The 16278-nt window shown below is 38.3% G+C and overlaps 1 protein-coding gene across 1 annotated transcript; it reads left to right on the top strand.

Moving 5' to 3' along the window:
* Positions 1-1820: 1820 nt before the first annotated feature.
* ppm1j (protein phosphatase, Mg2+/Mn2+ dependent, 1J) lies at positions 1821-15985 on the top strand. Its single transcript, XM_041981397.1, has 10 exons — positions 1821-2374; positions 7156-7270; positions 8716-9045; positions 9371-9483; positions 9627-9711; positions 10106-10224; positions 10405-10468; positions 10801-10908; positions 12142-12293; positions 14583-15985. Exons 1-10 carry the CDS (start codon positions 2112-2114, stop codon positions 14728-14730), a joined length of 1497 nt encoding a protein of 498 aa, XP_041837331.1. The 5' UTR covers positions 1821-2111; the 3' UTR covers positions 14731-15985.
* The last annotated feature ends 293 nt before the right edge of the window (positions 15986-16278 follow it).

Genomic DNA, 16278 nt, shown 5'->3' on the forward strand with positions numbered 1-16278 from the left:
AAGGTCTATTCTATTCTATTCTAAATGACCAGCTCTATTTAGTGGTTTAGCTTTGCACGATTCATAGATCCCACATCCTAAAAGTTGTGCCACCAGAGTTGATGATCAGTGAGATTTGGGGTCATTTTATGTGGTTATCCACCTCCCAGATCTGGGAAAGATGCACCTGGAAAAGATGCACCATTCTGCAGAAAACTGTAGAAAAGCCCACACAATCACTCCTCTTCATCTACTTTGATCATTCCAACAATGCTGTGGTGTTTTTCCTGTTTTTCGGGAGACGACTGCAGCAGTTTGAGTGTCTTTTGTGCTGGATGACACTTCCTTAACGTCACAGTGGGCAGCTGCAATGATCAGAAGTGTCAAGCATATTCGAAGCTTGTGTCATCACCTCAGTTCAGAGCACTCTGAATGCAGCTTCTTTTAAAAAAAAAAAAGTATTGAAATGTCACCCATGGGGGGCAGCATTCTACCAGAGAGGTGGTGTGTATTTTGCACCTTCTACAGGAAGAAACAAGATCAACGCAGTTCCACCCAAAGGAAATTACTTATTGCAATTCTTCTTATAAATTTAATTTATAGATTGTCATAACACAGATTTTTGTGGGGAAAAAATATATTTTCAAGCAGTTAAACAGTTTACATAATAACCATTTCTCTCTTTGCACATTCTTACAAAACAACATAGATATGAACAAAAAATACCACTCCTCATTATTTTTAAACATAAGTAAAGCCCCTATCTGCTAAAAATAAATAAATACATTTTTATCAGCATGTCCCTAAAAAATTTTGTGTGTTGCAATGCATATTATGAGCACAATCAAATATCAGTGCTAATGGCTAAGGTTTTCTGCTTTATAGTAACACCCACAGTCTGAAGTCAGAGAGCTTGAATGATCTGCATGACACTCTGGAAAGACCAATATTAACAGTTTGTTGGGTGGAGCTTTTTGCATTGTCTGTGAAGAACTGATGAAATGAGAAGCTGGTGCAACATAGAGGAGAAACTAGCAAAAACCTAGGCACAGAATGTGTTAGAATAAACAATTTTTTACAAACAAATAAGGAGCTGTGGGTCTTCGCCTGCAAGCTGGGAATCAGGCTTGAAGAACCAGAGAGTCTCCAGCCAGGATAGTTACCATCTGGGTACAGAGAGATCTCTGAAGTTCATTTAACTTATTAAATCAAACTCTAAAGTAAAAACAATAAATAAAATAAAATAAATGTACTTCTTGTATGTGCAGTATTGTTTGAGTTAAAAGTGCTTAGATATCTGTTTTCTTATTCATAGGGAACAAGCAGGATGAAATCTTTTGTGTACTTTTGAAATTTTTAGTCAAGAATTTCTCCTTTTTGTAAACTTTTTTTTTCTTCTTCTTCATTCAGTCTTAGAAGGAAAGTCAATGTCGTGTTGGATGGTGCGACAATCCCACAACACACCGAGGGAATTCACTTTGGGATAAATAGTACATGTTTGATTGATATTGCCTCATACTGTTTAGGCTATAAGGAAAACTTGAAGATGTAGACAATTTTATCTGCCAGAATTGTGAACAATTCTCTTGACCTCATTGCTCAGTTTGAAGAAAGATAGATAGATATTTTCCTTATATATATATCTATATATATAAATATATATATATAGTAGGATGTTTATTTATTTGTAACATATAAGATCTAATGAAACCTGATATTGATTGAGGGTAATTAGATGGAAGAGGAAAATAAAACAAAGTATTTTTGTAGATGTAGATGTGTCTGAGACATATTTGTTGTAGCTGTTGACTCCCCCGCCCTCCTTCTTTCAGGTTCTTGGATGTGTGAGATGGTCACGGCTGGCTGCACATCCCAAAGAAGCCCTGCCTTCTGAGATGAGATATGCCTCCTGCCGGATTACAGCCTCTGCGCATTGAAGGCTTTTTTTCTGTTTGAATGAGGAAAACATTTCGTCTGCTTTTCTGAAAGGCTGTCACATGGCGCCGACGAGGAAAACAATCGCTTCCTGAAATGATAATCGCCATTAGTTATATGCATTGCTGTTTCCTCCACCTCTCTCTACCGTAATATCGCATCGTGTTTCATTTTCTTTTGGCTCAAGGTCGCTTCCGATGATGATCAGTAAAGTTAAAAATGCGATGTCCAACCTGGTAGGAGGGATGATGCCGCACGGACACCATCACCACCACAACCATCACTTAGGTGGTGGTCAGAACTGTGGACAGGACAGCTTGCCGCCGCGCTTCCCCTACGGCCGGCCGGATTTCTTGGACCTCACCCCGGAGCTCCTGCAGTACTCCACGGAGCACGCATCACGGCCGGTGCTGACGCTAAAGAGAGGCAGCAGGCTTCCCTGGGGGACAGGATACGCAGAGTGAGTGGGTCAATGCATTCACAGACCTGTCAGCCACAGAGTACAGGAAATCCTCAAATATTAGCTATGCGAAAATGTTCGCAAAGGCCTCGTGAGTGTCAGGCGCGTGGAGTGTTTTTTTGGTGCTGCAGCAGCTCAGATCCACTGCAGCAGCCAGATGATGGTCAGTGTGGCCTTCTGTTGTTGAACCGCTGTAGCTCAGTACTGTTCTGTTGATGTGTACGCTTGCAGCAGCCAGTGTGTGCAGTGATAAGACAATACAGTTTCTATCATGAAAGCTTTTGAGGTTTTTCCTCAGGATCGTTTTTGAATGTCTTCTATGAAAACAGAAAGCAGACAAAAGTGAAAACAGGAAATATGTTCTCACTCATTTAAAAAAAGAAAAAATACTGCCTAATATACTGAAGATACACGTGAGCCACCATCAGCAGTGCTCTGAAAGAATAAAACAGTGCAACTTCTTTGCATTCACTCTTTTTTGGCCATAATGTGCTGTTGGGGTGATACCCGCTGTGGAAAAACACTTTTAGACATTCCATTTTTCACAGTAATTGAGGGGGTTAGAATAGACTGAATTGCTTTAGTCCACTAGTATGGGTATCCCTCCCTGTCCCATTGTTGAATAATTAAAAAAGGCTGACTCATACAAAAAGTCTCCATGGGGACAGGGATGAGTTGGGTGACCTCCTAGAGGACCAAATGAGGCAAATCCCAGCTGAGGCAAAGTGCAAAAACTGAGATTATTTTGTGGGGATTTGCAGCATCATCAGTGAAATTCATCTTCATTCTGCAGCACTTTGATGTAAGTCACTGCAGAAAGCTATAATCACAGCATTAGCTGTGCTGTTTACAACACGGCATAATCAGTTGATCTGCTTGCACATCGGCTGTTAAGGCTCTTATAGTTTCAGAGTGTAAGAATCCCAAAATGCTGCCACCATGGGTGTTAATATGTTACAAGGCAAACAGACATGTTTCAGACTCAGATATATTGCAGTAAAAAGTCAGAAAATGACACCAGAACTAAAATTAAAACAGTGCACTGATGTGAGACAGAATACAGTTAACTGGGATGTGTCTGGACTGGTCCAAGCTATAACAATTTAACTATTAAATGTAAATGTCACTCTTGATCTGTTTGGCTGAAGTCATTGTCTTAGCAGTTCAAAATTTAGGTACAAAAGCATCTTTCAGCCTAGTCTCTTTTGTCTAATGCTGTTTGTGTTGAAATGAGTAGGAATAATGATGTTTAGACAGTGTAGATGGATGCTGTCCAATCGGAAGCCACCATGTTGGCCCATAATCATACTTTGTGTAATTTCTCTGCTTTGCTAGCACTTAATTAACGTCATTCTGGAGGTAATGAGGGTTCAGTGGTGGAGTTTTTCTTTCCTGGAATAGCCAAATGTCCATGTAGAAGGTCTTTTACAGTGTTGCAACGCAAACGTGCACAAAAGGAAAAAAGAAAATGCTTTTAAGTTACCAGGATCATATTTAGATAAAAAAGAAAATAGATTTGAGGTAAATGTATACCATAGACATCTTTAAACTCAAATATTATTTGCTATTTTTTATAATTTTGGATGATTACTGGATGACTTCAACAGTAAAAGTACTAAATATACTTCTGAAAACATAGAAACACTGAGTTCTGTTGCTCATGTGATTTAGTGAAGGTGATTTACCCTGCAGCTTTGGAACATTTGCAGTCATTCTTTGATTTCTACTAAGCATGTGCTTGAGCTGTAAAACTCTTTTTGTATCTTTTTTTTTTTGTACAAAGACGAACACCTTAATGGGATTTGGGATAGTTCAATAAAATGTCAAGGTGAATCAGTCTGTACGTGGACAGAATCTGCAACTTTAGATAAAAGACTCATTTATTTTTCATGCTGAAATGCTCAAAATGTTCGGATTTCTTTTTCTTTCTTTCTATCGTTTAAAGGCGAACTGCTGATTGGACAAAAACGTTGAGAATGAGTAAAAGTTGCAGCTGTAGTTGTTGTTAATGTAACCCAGCCCCTCCTAATGATGGGTCATTTTCTTTAGTTTACACAGACTGCAACATGTTCCAACTGCAGTCACTGCATTCTGTTTCAACAGTACACAAGTCTCTGTAGTGTTTGTTACACCAGGTTTCATTTCTTCTTGTACCAAACAGCTTCCTCTCCCTGAAAAGGAATTCGGAGTATGACGAGTCAAATTCTTTACTGTTCCTCATGAAGACTTTACTGTGAGACTGCGGAAGATTTTCTGTAACTGCAGGCCTGCAGTGTTTGTCAATCTGCCAATTTTCACCTGAGGTAGCTTCATTCAGCAGCAAGCTGGAAAGATTTTATTTATTTTCACATTCGGAAATATCCCAGTATAAGACAAACTGCTGAAACAGGGTCACAGTTTCAAATTGAAAGTCCATGGTGAACTTTAGTTTTCACTCTTCATCAAAGGAGGAACATGCAAACATAGCTGGCAGTTAGTTACAGGGATTACATCCACATCTCAGATTGACAACTGCTCTAAGAGGATTATTTTGGAGGTGTTTCTACTCACTGGATTACATGCACCACTAAATCAACCTCTGACCAAAACAGGAACTATCTACATCATTAGATCGTCAAATATATTCCAAGAATTTCAGCTCTTTTCTGAGAAACATTATCCACAGATACAATTGCATCAGATTTATGATGTCAAAATGCCCAGTAGCTGCAACCAGACAATACACTGGAACTCACAACTTCCTCTTCTGACATTTCCTTTCAAACACTGTTTCACCAACATGACCAGTTTGGTTTTCAGTCACAGGTTGTGAAAACATATGACTGAAAAACAGCTATGTTAGAGAGTTGAGTCGTACTATAGGAATGCTTGATCTCCTTTAATTTGGAATCCTCCCACATGGCAAACAGTAATTCACATTTTTAGCTCATTGGGCTCATGTGACTGCTTACAAAACAGAATAATGTGATGATTGTTGACTCGGTGTTGCAGTACAATTTTCTGCGCAAGCAGACAATAAAGTATTATTTTATCTTATCTTATCTTATTGTAGAGAAGCAAGCAATATGCAGGTCTGAGACCAAAGCAAGTGTTTGTGGATTTGCTGTGATCACATTTCGGTCTTGGATCCGCATCTTGAAAAAGTCCCAACTTCTGCAGAAAGTGCGCACGGCAGTCGGGTGATTTGAAGTTCTAATGCAGGCAGCACATTTCAGGACACTGTGGTGGTGGCTGTCCACTGCTTTCAGCTGATTGGAAAGTGAAAGGACTTTTTATAATCCAGACTTGGGTAGCCACAGCAGTTTGAACCCTGAATAGTACGTTTTCCTCTGATATCAAAACCTCTGACTTGCCAGCATCCATTTTCTGTAATGATTGTAATCAGCAGAGTTAGTTATTTAGTATTTTTACTTAACATTTCTGACATCTTTGTTGACTTTGTCTTCTTTTTGCTGCCAGTCTGTATTATATATATTTTTTCTTATTCTACTCTTGAAGTCTTGTAATTTTCCCTGAATTGGAGTAAGTGGTGTGGAAAATGGATGGATGATCCCAGCAGTAGCTGATAAATTTCTAATTCCTTTCTGGGAGAATCTTAAAGACTTAAATTAGTGGAACAGCGCAATACGTGTTGTGCTGTATTATCCAGTTAATGTGGCACTTATCTTTAATTGAAACTCAAAATGTTACATAACATATCAGCATGAGCTCCAGAGTTTCAGCCTGTACAAGTCAACCTCATCTAGCAGTGTGACCATGCCAGCATTTTTCTCTTGTTGCCAATATACCACAGCACCAACACACTTATGTGTTATATATTTGCATTTTGGATGTAATTCTTCTCTCTTCCGGAGAGCCTTTAATGTTCTGATCTCCATAGTCCAAAAATGCATAATGAGATGCTTTAAATTTGCAGAAGTCAAAGTCATAGCAGCGGTTATCAGTATTTTTATATTAGCATAGAATTAGATTGCAGTCAATGATGTTGCCATGTTCAGATATAATGTTTGCCATCTCATCTCAGCTAAAGAGTGGGATATTTCCCTCAGGATCTGTTGGAAACAGATACAATGAGAGCAAATATTGGACTTGAATTAATAAACAGGCCAGAAACACAACTCCAAATGAGAACAAATGTGCACTGTGTGTCCTGTTTGCTCATCTGATTGTAAGTAAGGTGATGCCATGTATGTTTAGTGTTTACAGTTTGTTCCTTTGCCCACAAGTGGCCAAAAATAATCGATCACTGGAGTTAAAGACTGAACTGTACCACTATACGGTAATATAAGCAGTCACTTTAAATAGCAATGGACTGTAACACAAACAAAGTGGTACATGCAAACAGATGAAGATTCTTATGTGAACAAACTAAATGTTTGCTTACTTTAATGGTTAGCTTTTTAAATATATTCACAGACCTCAACATGTATGTTATTACAAGTTATTAACATTTTCCTGAGCAGCTTCCTGCAGCCTTCATCATTTCATTGAATCCTCCAACATATACCAGAGTAGGTGATGTTGCTTGTGTATGAACCAGTGCATTACTCTGAAGCCATTATCCTTCACAGTCATCAGCTCATAAAAAAACACTTAATCCCTTCTGCAACTTCCCTCTGGGACATGACTACATCCTGCTCTACATTTTTACCTCACTGTTTGCTCCTCACTCTATTTTTCTTGCTGCTATTATGTTTTCATGTGGTCAGTGGGCCCAGAGCAAAGATTATAAGCTATCAGACTCCTGCCTCACTTTTCTTTCTTGTGTCTAATTCCATCAGGGTGATCAATGCAGGGAAAAGCATGCTGAACGAGGACCAGGCGTCCTGTGAGAAGCTGTTTGTGAAGAAGCCGAGCGGAAAGCACCGAAACTCCACTTTGTTGGAAGACAGCGGGGTGAGCCGAGAGCAAGATTCAGATGAAAAAACAGGATGAAATGTCAAAGGCTGGCAGTAAATAATCACTCATAGTGTTTTTGTATTTGACGTCAGTACAAATAAAGCTTCGAATGCATCTGAGGGAAATATCTCTCAGGGGTACTTTGGTATCTGACACTTTTTGGTGAGGAACTTTAGATCTCACCAACTACAGATCCATGGGGTAATGCATGGATTCAGAAAGCAGAACTAAACTTGAAAGCAAAGTCACATGTACAGAACTTTATGTAGTTTTCCTTTTTAAAGAACCATAAACTCTGACAGCAAGCTGATTCCTTGACACCACAATCTAGTAACGAGGCACATGGGGCGTCAGCTTTGCCAAAGTGGCAAGATTTGTTTAAAGATAGATTTTTCAGGGTGTGTTTCTGTTCTCAGTCTTAGAAAATAAGAACTGTGATTCTTTTGTGTACGTGTTTTTACTATCACAATTTGCTCATACCTATCAAAGTGTCTCCTTGTTTGTTTTTGATAGACTCACCTTGATATTTGCAAAATATAAGAGCTACATTCCTCTGACTCTGTTCATAGTTTTAAAACGGTTATCTTTAAGGACAGCATCAGTATTCCCTTCGTTCTACTGAATATTTAACACCTTTCAGATTATTGTTTTGCTTTTTAACCTGAAGTATAACCTTTTTTGTGTTCACTCTCTGTGTTCTGATTAGTATTATTTTTGACCCCATCTGACGAAAAAAATATCTGTCGTGCTTAAACCTGCAGACATAGTTAGCAAAATGCTTGTAAATTTATATGATGGAGCAAATAAATCACCAAGAGACATCATATTAACTGTAAGGGTGATAATTAGATTCACTGTTAGATCTACAGCTTCTTTCCAACAACACAAGTTAGTTATTAATGTTTCCATATTTTTATTATATATATTGATATCACTGTGTCATTGACTGCAGTCCTTTCATGCTCATAAACTACTTTCCAGCCATTATGTCTGTTTAGGTCTCACACCTCCTAAAAGACTTGCACACACAAAAACACACAGACACATTTCTTCCATTTGGTGTAAACGAATGACATCATCCGTTGTTGTACCCTTCCCCCACCTGAGTGCAGCATCAGTGGTTAAGCAGATGTCTTGTGCCTGGTTATTTATTAGTCAGCCAGACTTACTTGGCTTATGAATATGCCTGTAAACACGAAGAGAACAAAACCTTCCTGTTGCCAATTGGAATATATAAAAGCTGCTAGAATCCCTGTGCAGATTTTTCACTCATGCAGATATCACAGAGCACTAGCTAACTGATTCTACATAAGGAACTGTTTCATGTAAAGTAGTGCTCTTATCAACAGATTCCCTTGAATTATTTTTCATTTTATACATTACTACCTTTTAATTAGGCAAATTCATCTTTTACATGTTATGTATTTTTATTTTTCTCTAAGGATGGCACAGGAATCCCAATCCACTTCTGGGGGGTCTTTGATGGGCATGCAGGTTCTGGCGCTGCCATCATGGCCTCCAAGCTTCTTCACCGCCTCATCAGAGACAGACTTGGGGAAATCTGTCACCTTCTAGAGAACCCCACCTGTGCGCCTCCCATCTGTTTGGCCAAAAACGGCAGTCCATACCAGGCGGATGCGAAGAAAGGAGCCACACAGGAACCAGAAGATCCCGATGCTGTCTGCGACTCCTCAGTGCGCTTTCACATGGAAAAGGTTGTCAGCTTGGAGAGCCTGGTGATGGGAGTCATAGAGACTGCCTTCAAACAGATGGTGAGCAGATGACAACACACAATGCATGTGGAAAACAAGTAAAACAGCACTCAGAATATTGCAAGCTGTACTGGGCATTTTGTATCTCTGACAAGCTGCTGAAGAATTTGACTTAATACCCTAAAAAATTCTTTGTAGTTTACTAATGTAGCTTTTATGAATTATAAAAAAAAGAGCAAAGAAAGGAAATGAAGGAAGATGTGAAGACTGACTTTCTCTCAACACTAGAATGCCAGTCTTACCACTCATTGCACACTGACGTTTCGTAGGAATATTCATAGACCCTGCATAATAATGCCACCTATTTTCTTACCCTTGATTTCAGGATGACCTTATTGAAAAGGAAAAAGCTTCATATGCCATTTCTGGTGGCTGTTGTGCCTTAGCTGCCATTCATTTGATGGGAAAACTCTATGTAGCCAATGCTGGAGACAGCAGGTGAGAGGAATGTGATTCATTGTAATCATATTTCATTTGGGCTGAATTTCCCATTCTGCAGCGTCTTGTAACTTTTTTCTTACAATTTTATAGCTAACTAGCCCATCTAACCCCTGTGTTGTTCTTCCTGTTTCTCTCTGCAGGGCTATTATCATACGAAATAATGAAGTCATTCCCATGACTAATGAATTCACACCTGAGTCCGAGAGACAGCGGCTACAGTATCTGGTAGCATTTTTTTCTCTCTTTTATGTTACACAAGCATTTTGTTGGTTTTACCACACCAGTTTGCTGTATACTTTGCTGTGAGAGTAGAGCTGGCCGTTAAAGGAAGAGAGTAAATATGAGCCTTCAGATATTACCCCCTGTTTCACACTGAAATAAAATAATGATCACTGTTTGCCTGTTTTAGCAGCTGTGTATAGTTGAGTCATAGTGTGGGTAGGTGGTGTTTGCTGCTAAAACAGGGAGCTGTTATTTGCACTGAAGACCTTTTGTCAAACATATGTAATCCTATTGCATGTTTTAGGAAAGAAAAAAGAAAAAGCATTTGAGTCGTGACAAGTAAATCTTTGCATTCCCTGGTCTGATGAATCCTATCCAATTTTGTGTGACACTTCAGGGCTTCCTGAGGCCAGAGCTCCTGGGTAATGAGTTCACACACATTGAGTTCCCTCGTAGGATCCAGCACAGTGAACTGGGCAAAAAGATGCTCTACAGAGACCACACCATGACTGGCTGGTAAAACTTGAGATCCTTGTTAATCACATTTCCAACAGTTAATCATTTTTCAGCTCTTGTCTTTGTACCATAATTATTTTCTGTTGGTGTTAATTATCTAATAACTTGGGTCAGCTTTACTGTAAACTGTTTATGTTCCTTAGGTTTGAACACTCATGTCTCTTTCTTATTTTGGTTTAGGGCTTATAAGACAATCGTTGAAGATGATCTGAAATTCCCCCTGATATATGGAGAGGGTAAAAAGGTAAGAATCATGGGAAGGGGGTTATACTTTGTAATGTATTACAGCATTTTTGTGTTTAGTTTTTTCACCCCAAAAGCAGATTATTTGTCTAATTTTCATTTCTCATTTCTAAAGCGTTCTCATTTTGTCAGGTTATTTGTGAGGTCAAAACTGAGACCTCCTTACTGTTTTCATTATTGTCTGAAAGAACATGGTCTTTACTTTATAATCCCCCATAAGGGGATTTTCTAGGAACTGAATTAAATTCTGAAAAAAAGTTTTAAAAAAAAAACTGAATTACATTGTGCTTGTCTAAACCATGCATGTGGTTGCCTGTGTGTTGGTGTGTATAGGCTCGTGTCATGGCAACAATCGGAGTGACCCGCGGGTTGGGAGATCATGACCTGAAGGTTTACAATTCCAACATTTACATCAAGCCTTTCCTCTCATGTGTCCCTGAGGTGAGTGTGGGGAGTAAGAAGCAGTGCTGGCTGATAGTGCCGCCTCAAGGAGGAGTTGCTTCATTCTTGCAGCTTTAGTGCTTTTAGGAAACATTCAGGCCTCGAGCATCACTTAGCTCTGTGATCATATTTTATATAGCTTAAAGCTCTGCTCCAAATTGTGATTTTTTTTATTAGTTTTTACCCCCTTCTTTTTGTAATGCTACCTTTTTAACATGGAATGTTTGCTGTAAATAAATAAATAAATGAATACAAATGGGGGGGGATTTGCTGTAGTACATTACAAACTGTAAGAACCCTACTTTGTGTGAGGCTAAATAATAAAAAAAACATAATCTTTGAGGCTTCTTAGAAGAGGCTGGCAGACATATTAGGCCCACTTTTCACAAGAGAAAGGTTTAAAACAGAGAAAAACAGATTTATTTTCATGCTATCATACTTCCACAGCTGCACCGATTTTTGATGCTAAATAAAGAGTCAATGTCATGTGTTCATATTGGTGCCTTATGTCAAATTAAGATCCACATGAATGTTGTAATTTTCAATCAGCACATTAGTTCATCTGCCTCAGTGCTGACCCCTTTCTAAACCTCTTCATGACACTTTTATTTATACATAAGGGTGGCACCACATCACTACATGACAAATGTCTCATTGTACTGGGATTTTCTCTTTTAAAATATCTCTTTGAATTCAACTTCATCATATAACAATAAAGTAAATATGATAAGTATTCAACAATCCATTATTATGAATTTAAGTGATGACTGTAAGGTCCCATCAGTTTTAAGTTAATTCCATTTTAATTATGTAAGCAGATTAATGTGCCCAGCAGTGCACATTGCAGTCAGTTTTAACTCTTGCAAAAAAATGCTACATGTATACTTATGTTTTCAGTATATCGAGCCTTATTACAGCACTTATGGAGTTAAGCAGACTACATTGCACGTAATGTTTCATTTCCTGTTTAACCACCCCTCAGTTCAGCTTTACAGGATCCGTAACATGTTTCGGTTGCGGTCGACCTTGTACCTTATCTGATATTATCATGCTAGTTAAAAATCACTCAGATGTGGCTCAACTTAAATGTTAACAATGTGACTGAACTTTAGCAGTTTTACTGCATCAAATTGATGTAATGTTCCTTGCATACCACCATTAATGCTAAAGATATAAAAAATGTTGACTGCATGATAAATATAAATGCAACATTAATATATCTGTCAAACACAGGTAAAGGTTTATAACCTGGATGAAAACAAACATGGCCCAGATGATGTCTTGGTCATGGGCACAGATGGACTGTGGGACGTAACAACCGACAGGGAAGTGGCAGATGCTGTGTCAGCCTACCTAACGTGCTGTGACCCCTCTGATCCCATGAGGTATTCAGTTTCCTGAATAATCCTTTACTTTAGGCCTTTGCTGTCACTCTATCATCTGTCATGTGTGATCATATTCAGGAAATCCACAGCATGACCCTGCTGAAGGGAAATCAGTGGTGTGCTGCACCAAGTTTGTCCACTAGGTGGCGACAAATAAGTAGGTCTTCTGCAAAACTGCATGTACTGTAGTTCATTTAATTACCTGTTGGGTAAGTTGGATTTAACATTTAATGAATCATTAACATTGCATTAAAATTAATTTATAGTCAATATCAGGATAGTTTAATTACTTATTATAGTTTTTTCTCTTGGCAGATGAAAAATTTCAGCAAGTTTTTATCACTGGATTTTTATTACTCAAATACATGATGTAACAATAGCTAAACTTAGCACAAAAAATAAGGAACTTTGTGTTGATTGATTAATTCTCCCCCTTAATAAAGCCAATTGTTGCTGTATACAATACATAGTTGGAAAGCTAGTTTACCCAGCTTTATAAATAGGGTAAACTAGCTTTCCAACTATGTATTGTATACATAGTTGGAAAGCTAGTTTACCCAGCTTTATAAATAGGGATAATTTCTTAGAATTGTGCTTTTGTGGAATGAGCGACACACCTAAACACATCGGTAGTGTCCCTCAGAAATTCTGCCAAAGTCCTCTGCAATATTCTCCTGTTTGAATTCAGTCTTGTTTTGAGTTGTTCGGTGGATTAAATAACGAGGAAAGATCCACACAGATTGCCCATTTTGACACTTTGTTCATTTTACTCTGTCATGGACCTCAGTACTGTGTGGAAGATCCATGTGCAGCCACAACAGCCTGGCACCTCCTCCTCTGCTGGTCACTAGCCTGGTCACATTTTGCTGTGGGATGACATCCCATTCCTCAACCAGAAGAAGGAAGGTCAACCAGTGTGGTTGTGTTGGTCAATCTTGCATGTACAGCACACCAAGCTGACCCACAAGTGTTGCATAGTTCCGTTGCTGCTACATTATATACTGTTGTTATTACACTGTTGTTTTTACTATTATCATTATCATCGTCTCACATGTGTGAGCCCTTAATGTGTAAAGTGTACCTAAAGTGTATTTATTCTATTTTTCTACTTTCAATATTCCATCCTATTGTGTTTTTGTGTTTTTTGGGGTATTTTGTGTAGTATACCGGGCTGCTATGACAACTTAATTTCTCCTCGGGGATAAATTAAGTCATCTATGTATTTATATCTATCTATCTATCAATTGGACTGAGGTCTGGATTCACTGCAGGCCAACCATCCTCTCCACTCCAGTAATCTGGAGGTGCTCTGTGATGATCTTAGCTGTGTGTGGGAGATTGTTGTCATCCTGGAGGATGGAGTTAGGGTCCAGAATTTGGAGACACGTTATCACCACTGGCTCCAGAATTTCATTCCAGTATACCTGTCTATATACTGGGGGCAAATCAGGTACCAGTCATGACCAACACACACTCTTGGCAGCAGTTGAACCTCAGAATGAGAGTGATGACCAGCAGGCGAGTACTGCTGGGGATTTTGCACATTTTTGGGGAGCACTACCCACACATTTAGTTGTGTTGTTCATTCCAGAGAAGCTCAATCCTTACAAGTTATACTTCATTGTAAAGCTGACTAATCAGGCTTTTTAATTATATATAATATATACATATAATTGTATTATTAGAGGGGAAAAATAACTACCCAAACACTGAGTTTATTTTATAATGCATAAAAGTATATTTTAAATTATCCTAATGTTCTGAGTAAATGGATTTAAAGTGTTTTTGAATTCAGATAGTAGCAAGCAGCATAACCATTAATAGTAGAATACACGTTAAAGGAAAACTGTGTTCAAAAGCAATGTGTAGGTACTTTTGAAACACATCTTGTGGTCAAGCCTGTGCCTTATGTGTCTACTTTGCTACATTTCAAAGAGAAATGTTCTTTCCATGAGTTTAATTTTTTTTTTAAATCACCTTAGTCATTATACATTTAACATCATAAGATAAAATAATTTTTATTTAATAGTATTTTTATAAATTGTGTTCTTTTTTGCAAGAATTTTGTTTAAATTGCATTTCAGTTGCAAGCAGCATCACTACAGAAACATTCATGTCCCAGTTTCATGTAATAATGTTTTCCTTTTCTTGTTTTTGTGAGTTTGTTCAGTTAGTTTTTAGATATTTATCAGTTTTTCTTAAGGTGGGTGTGTATTTTGTCTTTGCGGTTGCCCACATCAGTATTGTAATGACCATTTATGCTGTCTGTCTACTGTGTGCATTGCACAGGTACACCCTGGCAGCGCAGGACCTGCTGATGAGGTCACGAGGTGTGCTGAAGGAGCGTGGCTGGAGGCTACCCAATGATAGACTGGGCTCCGGCGATGACATCACCGTGTTTGTCATTCCACTGGCAGGACACGAGTTAGAGACTTGAGGAGTCATGTTGTAGTGACTGATATGATGGGGCTGACCCTTTAAGGGTCCTTCCCACGGTCCCTCCAAGCTCCCTAAACCCTGGACAGATGAGGCAGTGGGAAAGCAAAACATTTGTCATAGAGAAGACTCGGGTCTGAGCAGCACCTTCATCAATCAACTCTCTAGATCAGACCCAGTTCCTTCACTTCAGCTTAACCCAGGATCCGTCTCCCATTGCCTTCGCCTTGTTTTAATCATGCAAAAAATAAATTTTCATTCACTTTATCAGAAAAGTTCAAATCTTTTTCCCCAAAACTGCTGTTTGTGAAAATTGCAAGTGATCCCTGTAGTATTTTAGTTTCTTGTAAATGTCTGATACTGGGTGGTTACTCAGATTTTAAAAGGATTGTTCATTTATTCATGCCCATGTTGTTACTCCCTGCCCTCCCACAGTTTTTCAGTCAAATATAGTAAATGGGATTGCAATACAAAACATGAGGAAAACCAAAGAGATGCTGCTCTGGTATTGGGATGGAAATCTGTACAAATAAACACATAAACAATAACACAAACAAAACAGTTGTTACATATATGTCTGTACATCAAAGGAGCATGGAGGAAAAATAAAAACATAAAACAAAGGAATGGACCTTTCTGGCACTGGACCCAAAACAAAGACAGTTCAGTCTGTGTTGCAGTATTTTCTTTTGTTAAAAACGAAATGACAAAACTCTGAAGCACTTGAAGACTGTTGCACATGCTCTGTGGTAGCCTGTTGATTTTCATCATTATGAATGTTCTCATCGATGACATGTGCTTTTTTTTTCTTTACATAAGAGCCCTGAGGGTTACACCCATGTTAACGTAAAGGAATAAGGAAGAGAAATATTTGTTGATTTAGTTTCATGTTTTCTTTGTTGAATCCTCGAAGGGAGAAAGTCTGCATATTAAGATGCGATGAATTTCACACACATGCCTTATTAAAACAGGAAAGGGACTCAAGAGTTTCTTTCTTCCAATGCACTAAATTTGATTCTTGTACAAGAGACAAAAATATATTGTACATCATTAAATGTACCTCATACCTCTTTTGTACCTTTTTTTTTGTTATGCCATGTTGTTATTTAGATTATTCATATATTTTTAAAGATCATATTGACAAAAGTTTATTTTTATGTTTCTATTCATAACTGTTAATCCTACACTCTGAGCTACCAGAATGTGCGGTGGAAGGCTAATGTGTTCCAGCTAAGAAATAAATCAGATTTTTCCCATTTGTTTTTGAATGTGTTAATCACTTCCTTGTCATTTACTTCCAGTGAGAACTTGCAGCACCTTGTAATATCTCTGTTTCCAGTCCCTTTTTATTTGTTGTAAGGAAATTAACCTTTAGTCCATGCAGATAAGTGATTAGTCAGATGGTAATATTACACTACACAAGAGGAATAAAGAGAAATTTGGTCCCTAATCTGAGCATTATGAGTTAAAGCACAGTCATTTTCCTATGAGTATATTTTTTCTACATGTTTTGTAAAGGGTGGCGGAAGCCCGAGGCAGCAGGAGGCAT

The sequence above is a fragment of the Melanotaenia boesemani genome, chromosome 3 (assembly GCF_017639745.1).
Source record: "Melanotaenia boesemani isolate fMelBoe1 chromosome 3, fMelBoe1.pri, whole genome shotgun sequence".
NCBI classification, from domain to species: domain Eukaryota; kingdom Metazoa; phylum Chordata; class Actinopteri; order Atheriniformes; family Melanotaeniidae; genus Melanotaenia; species Melanotaenia boesemani.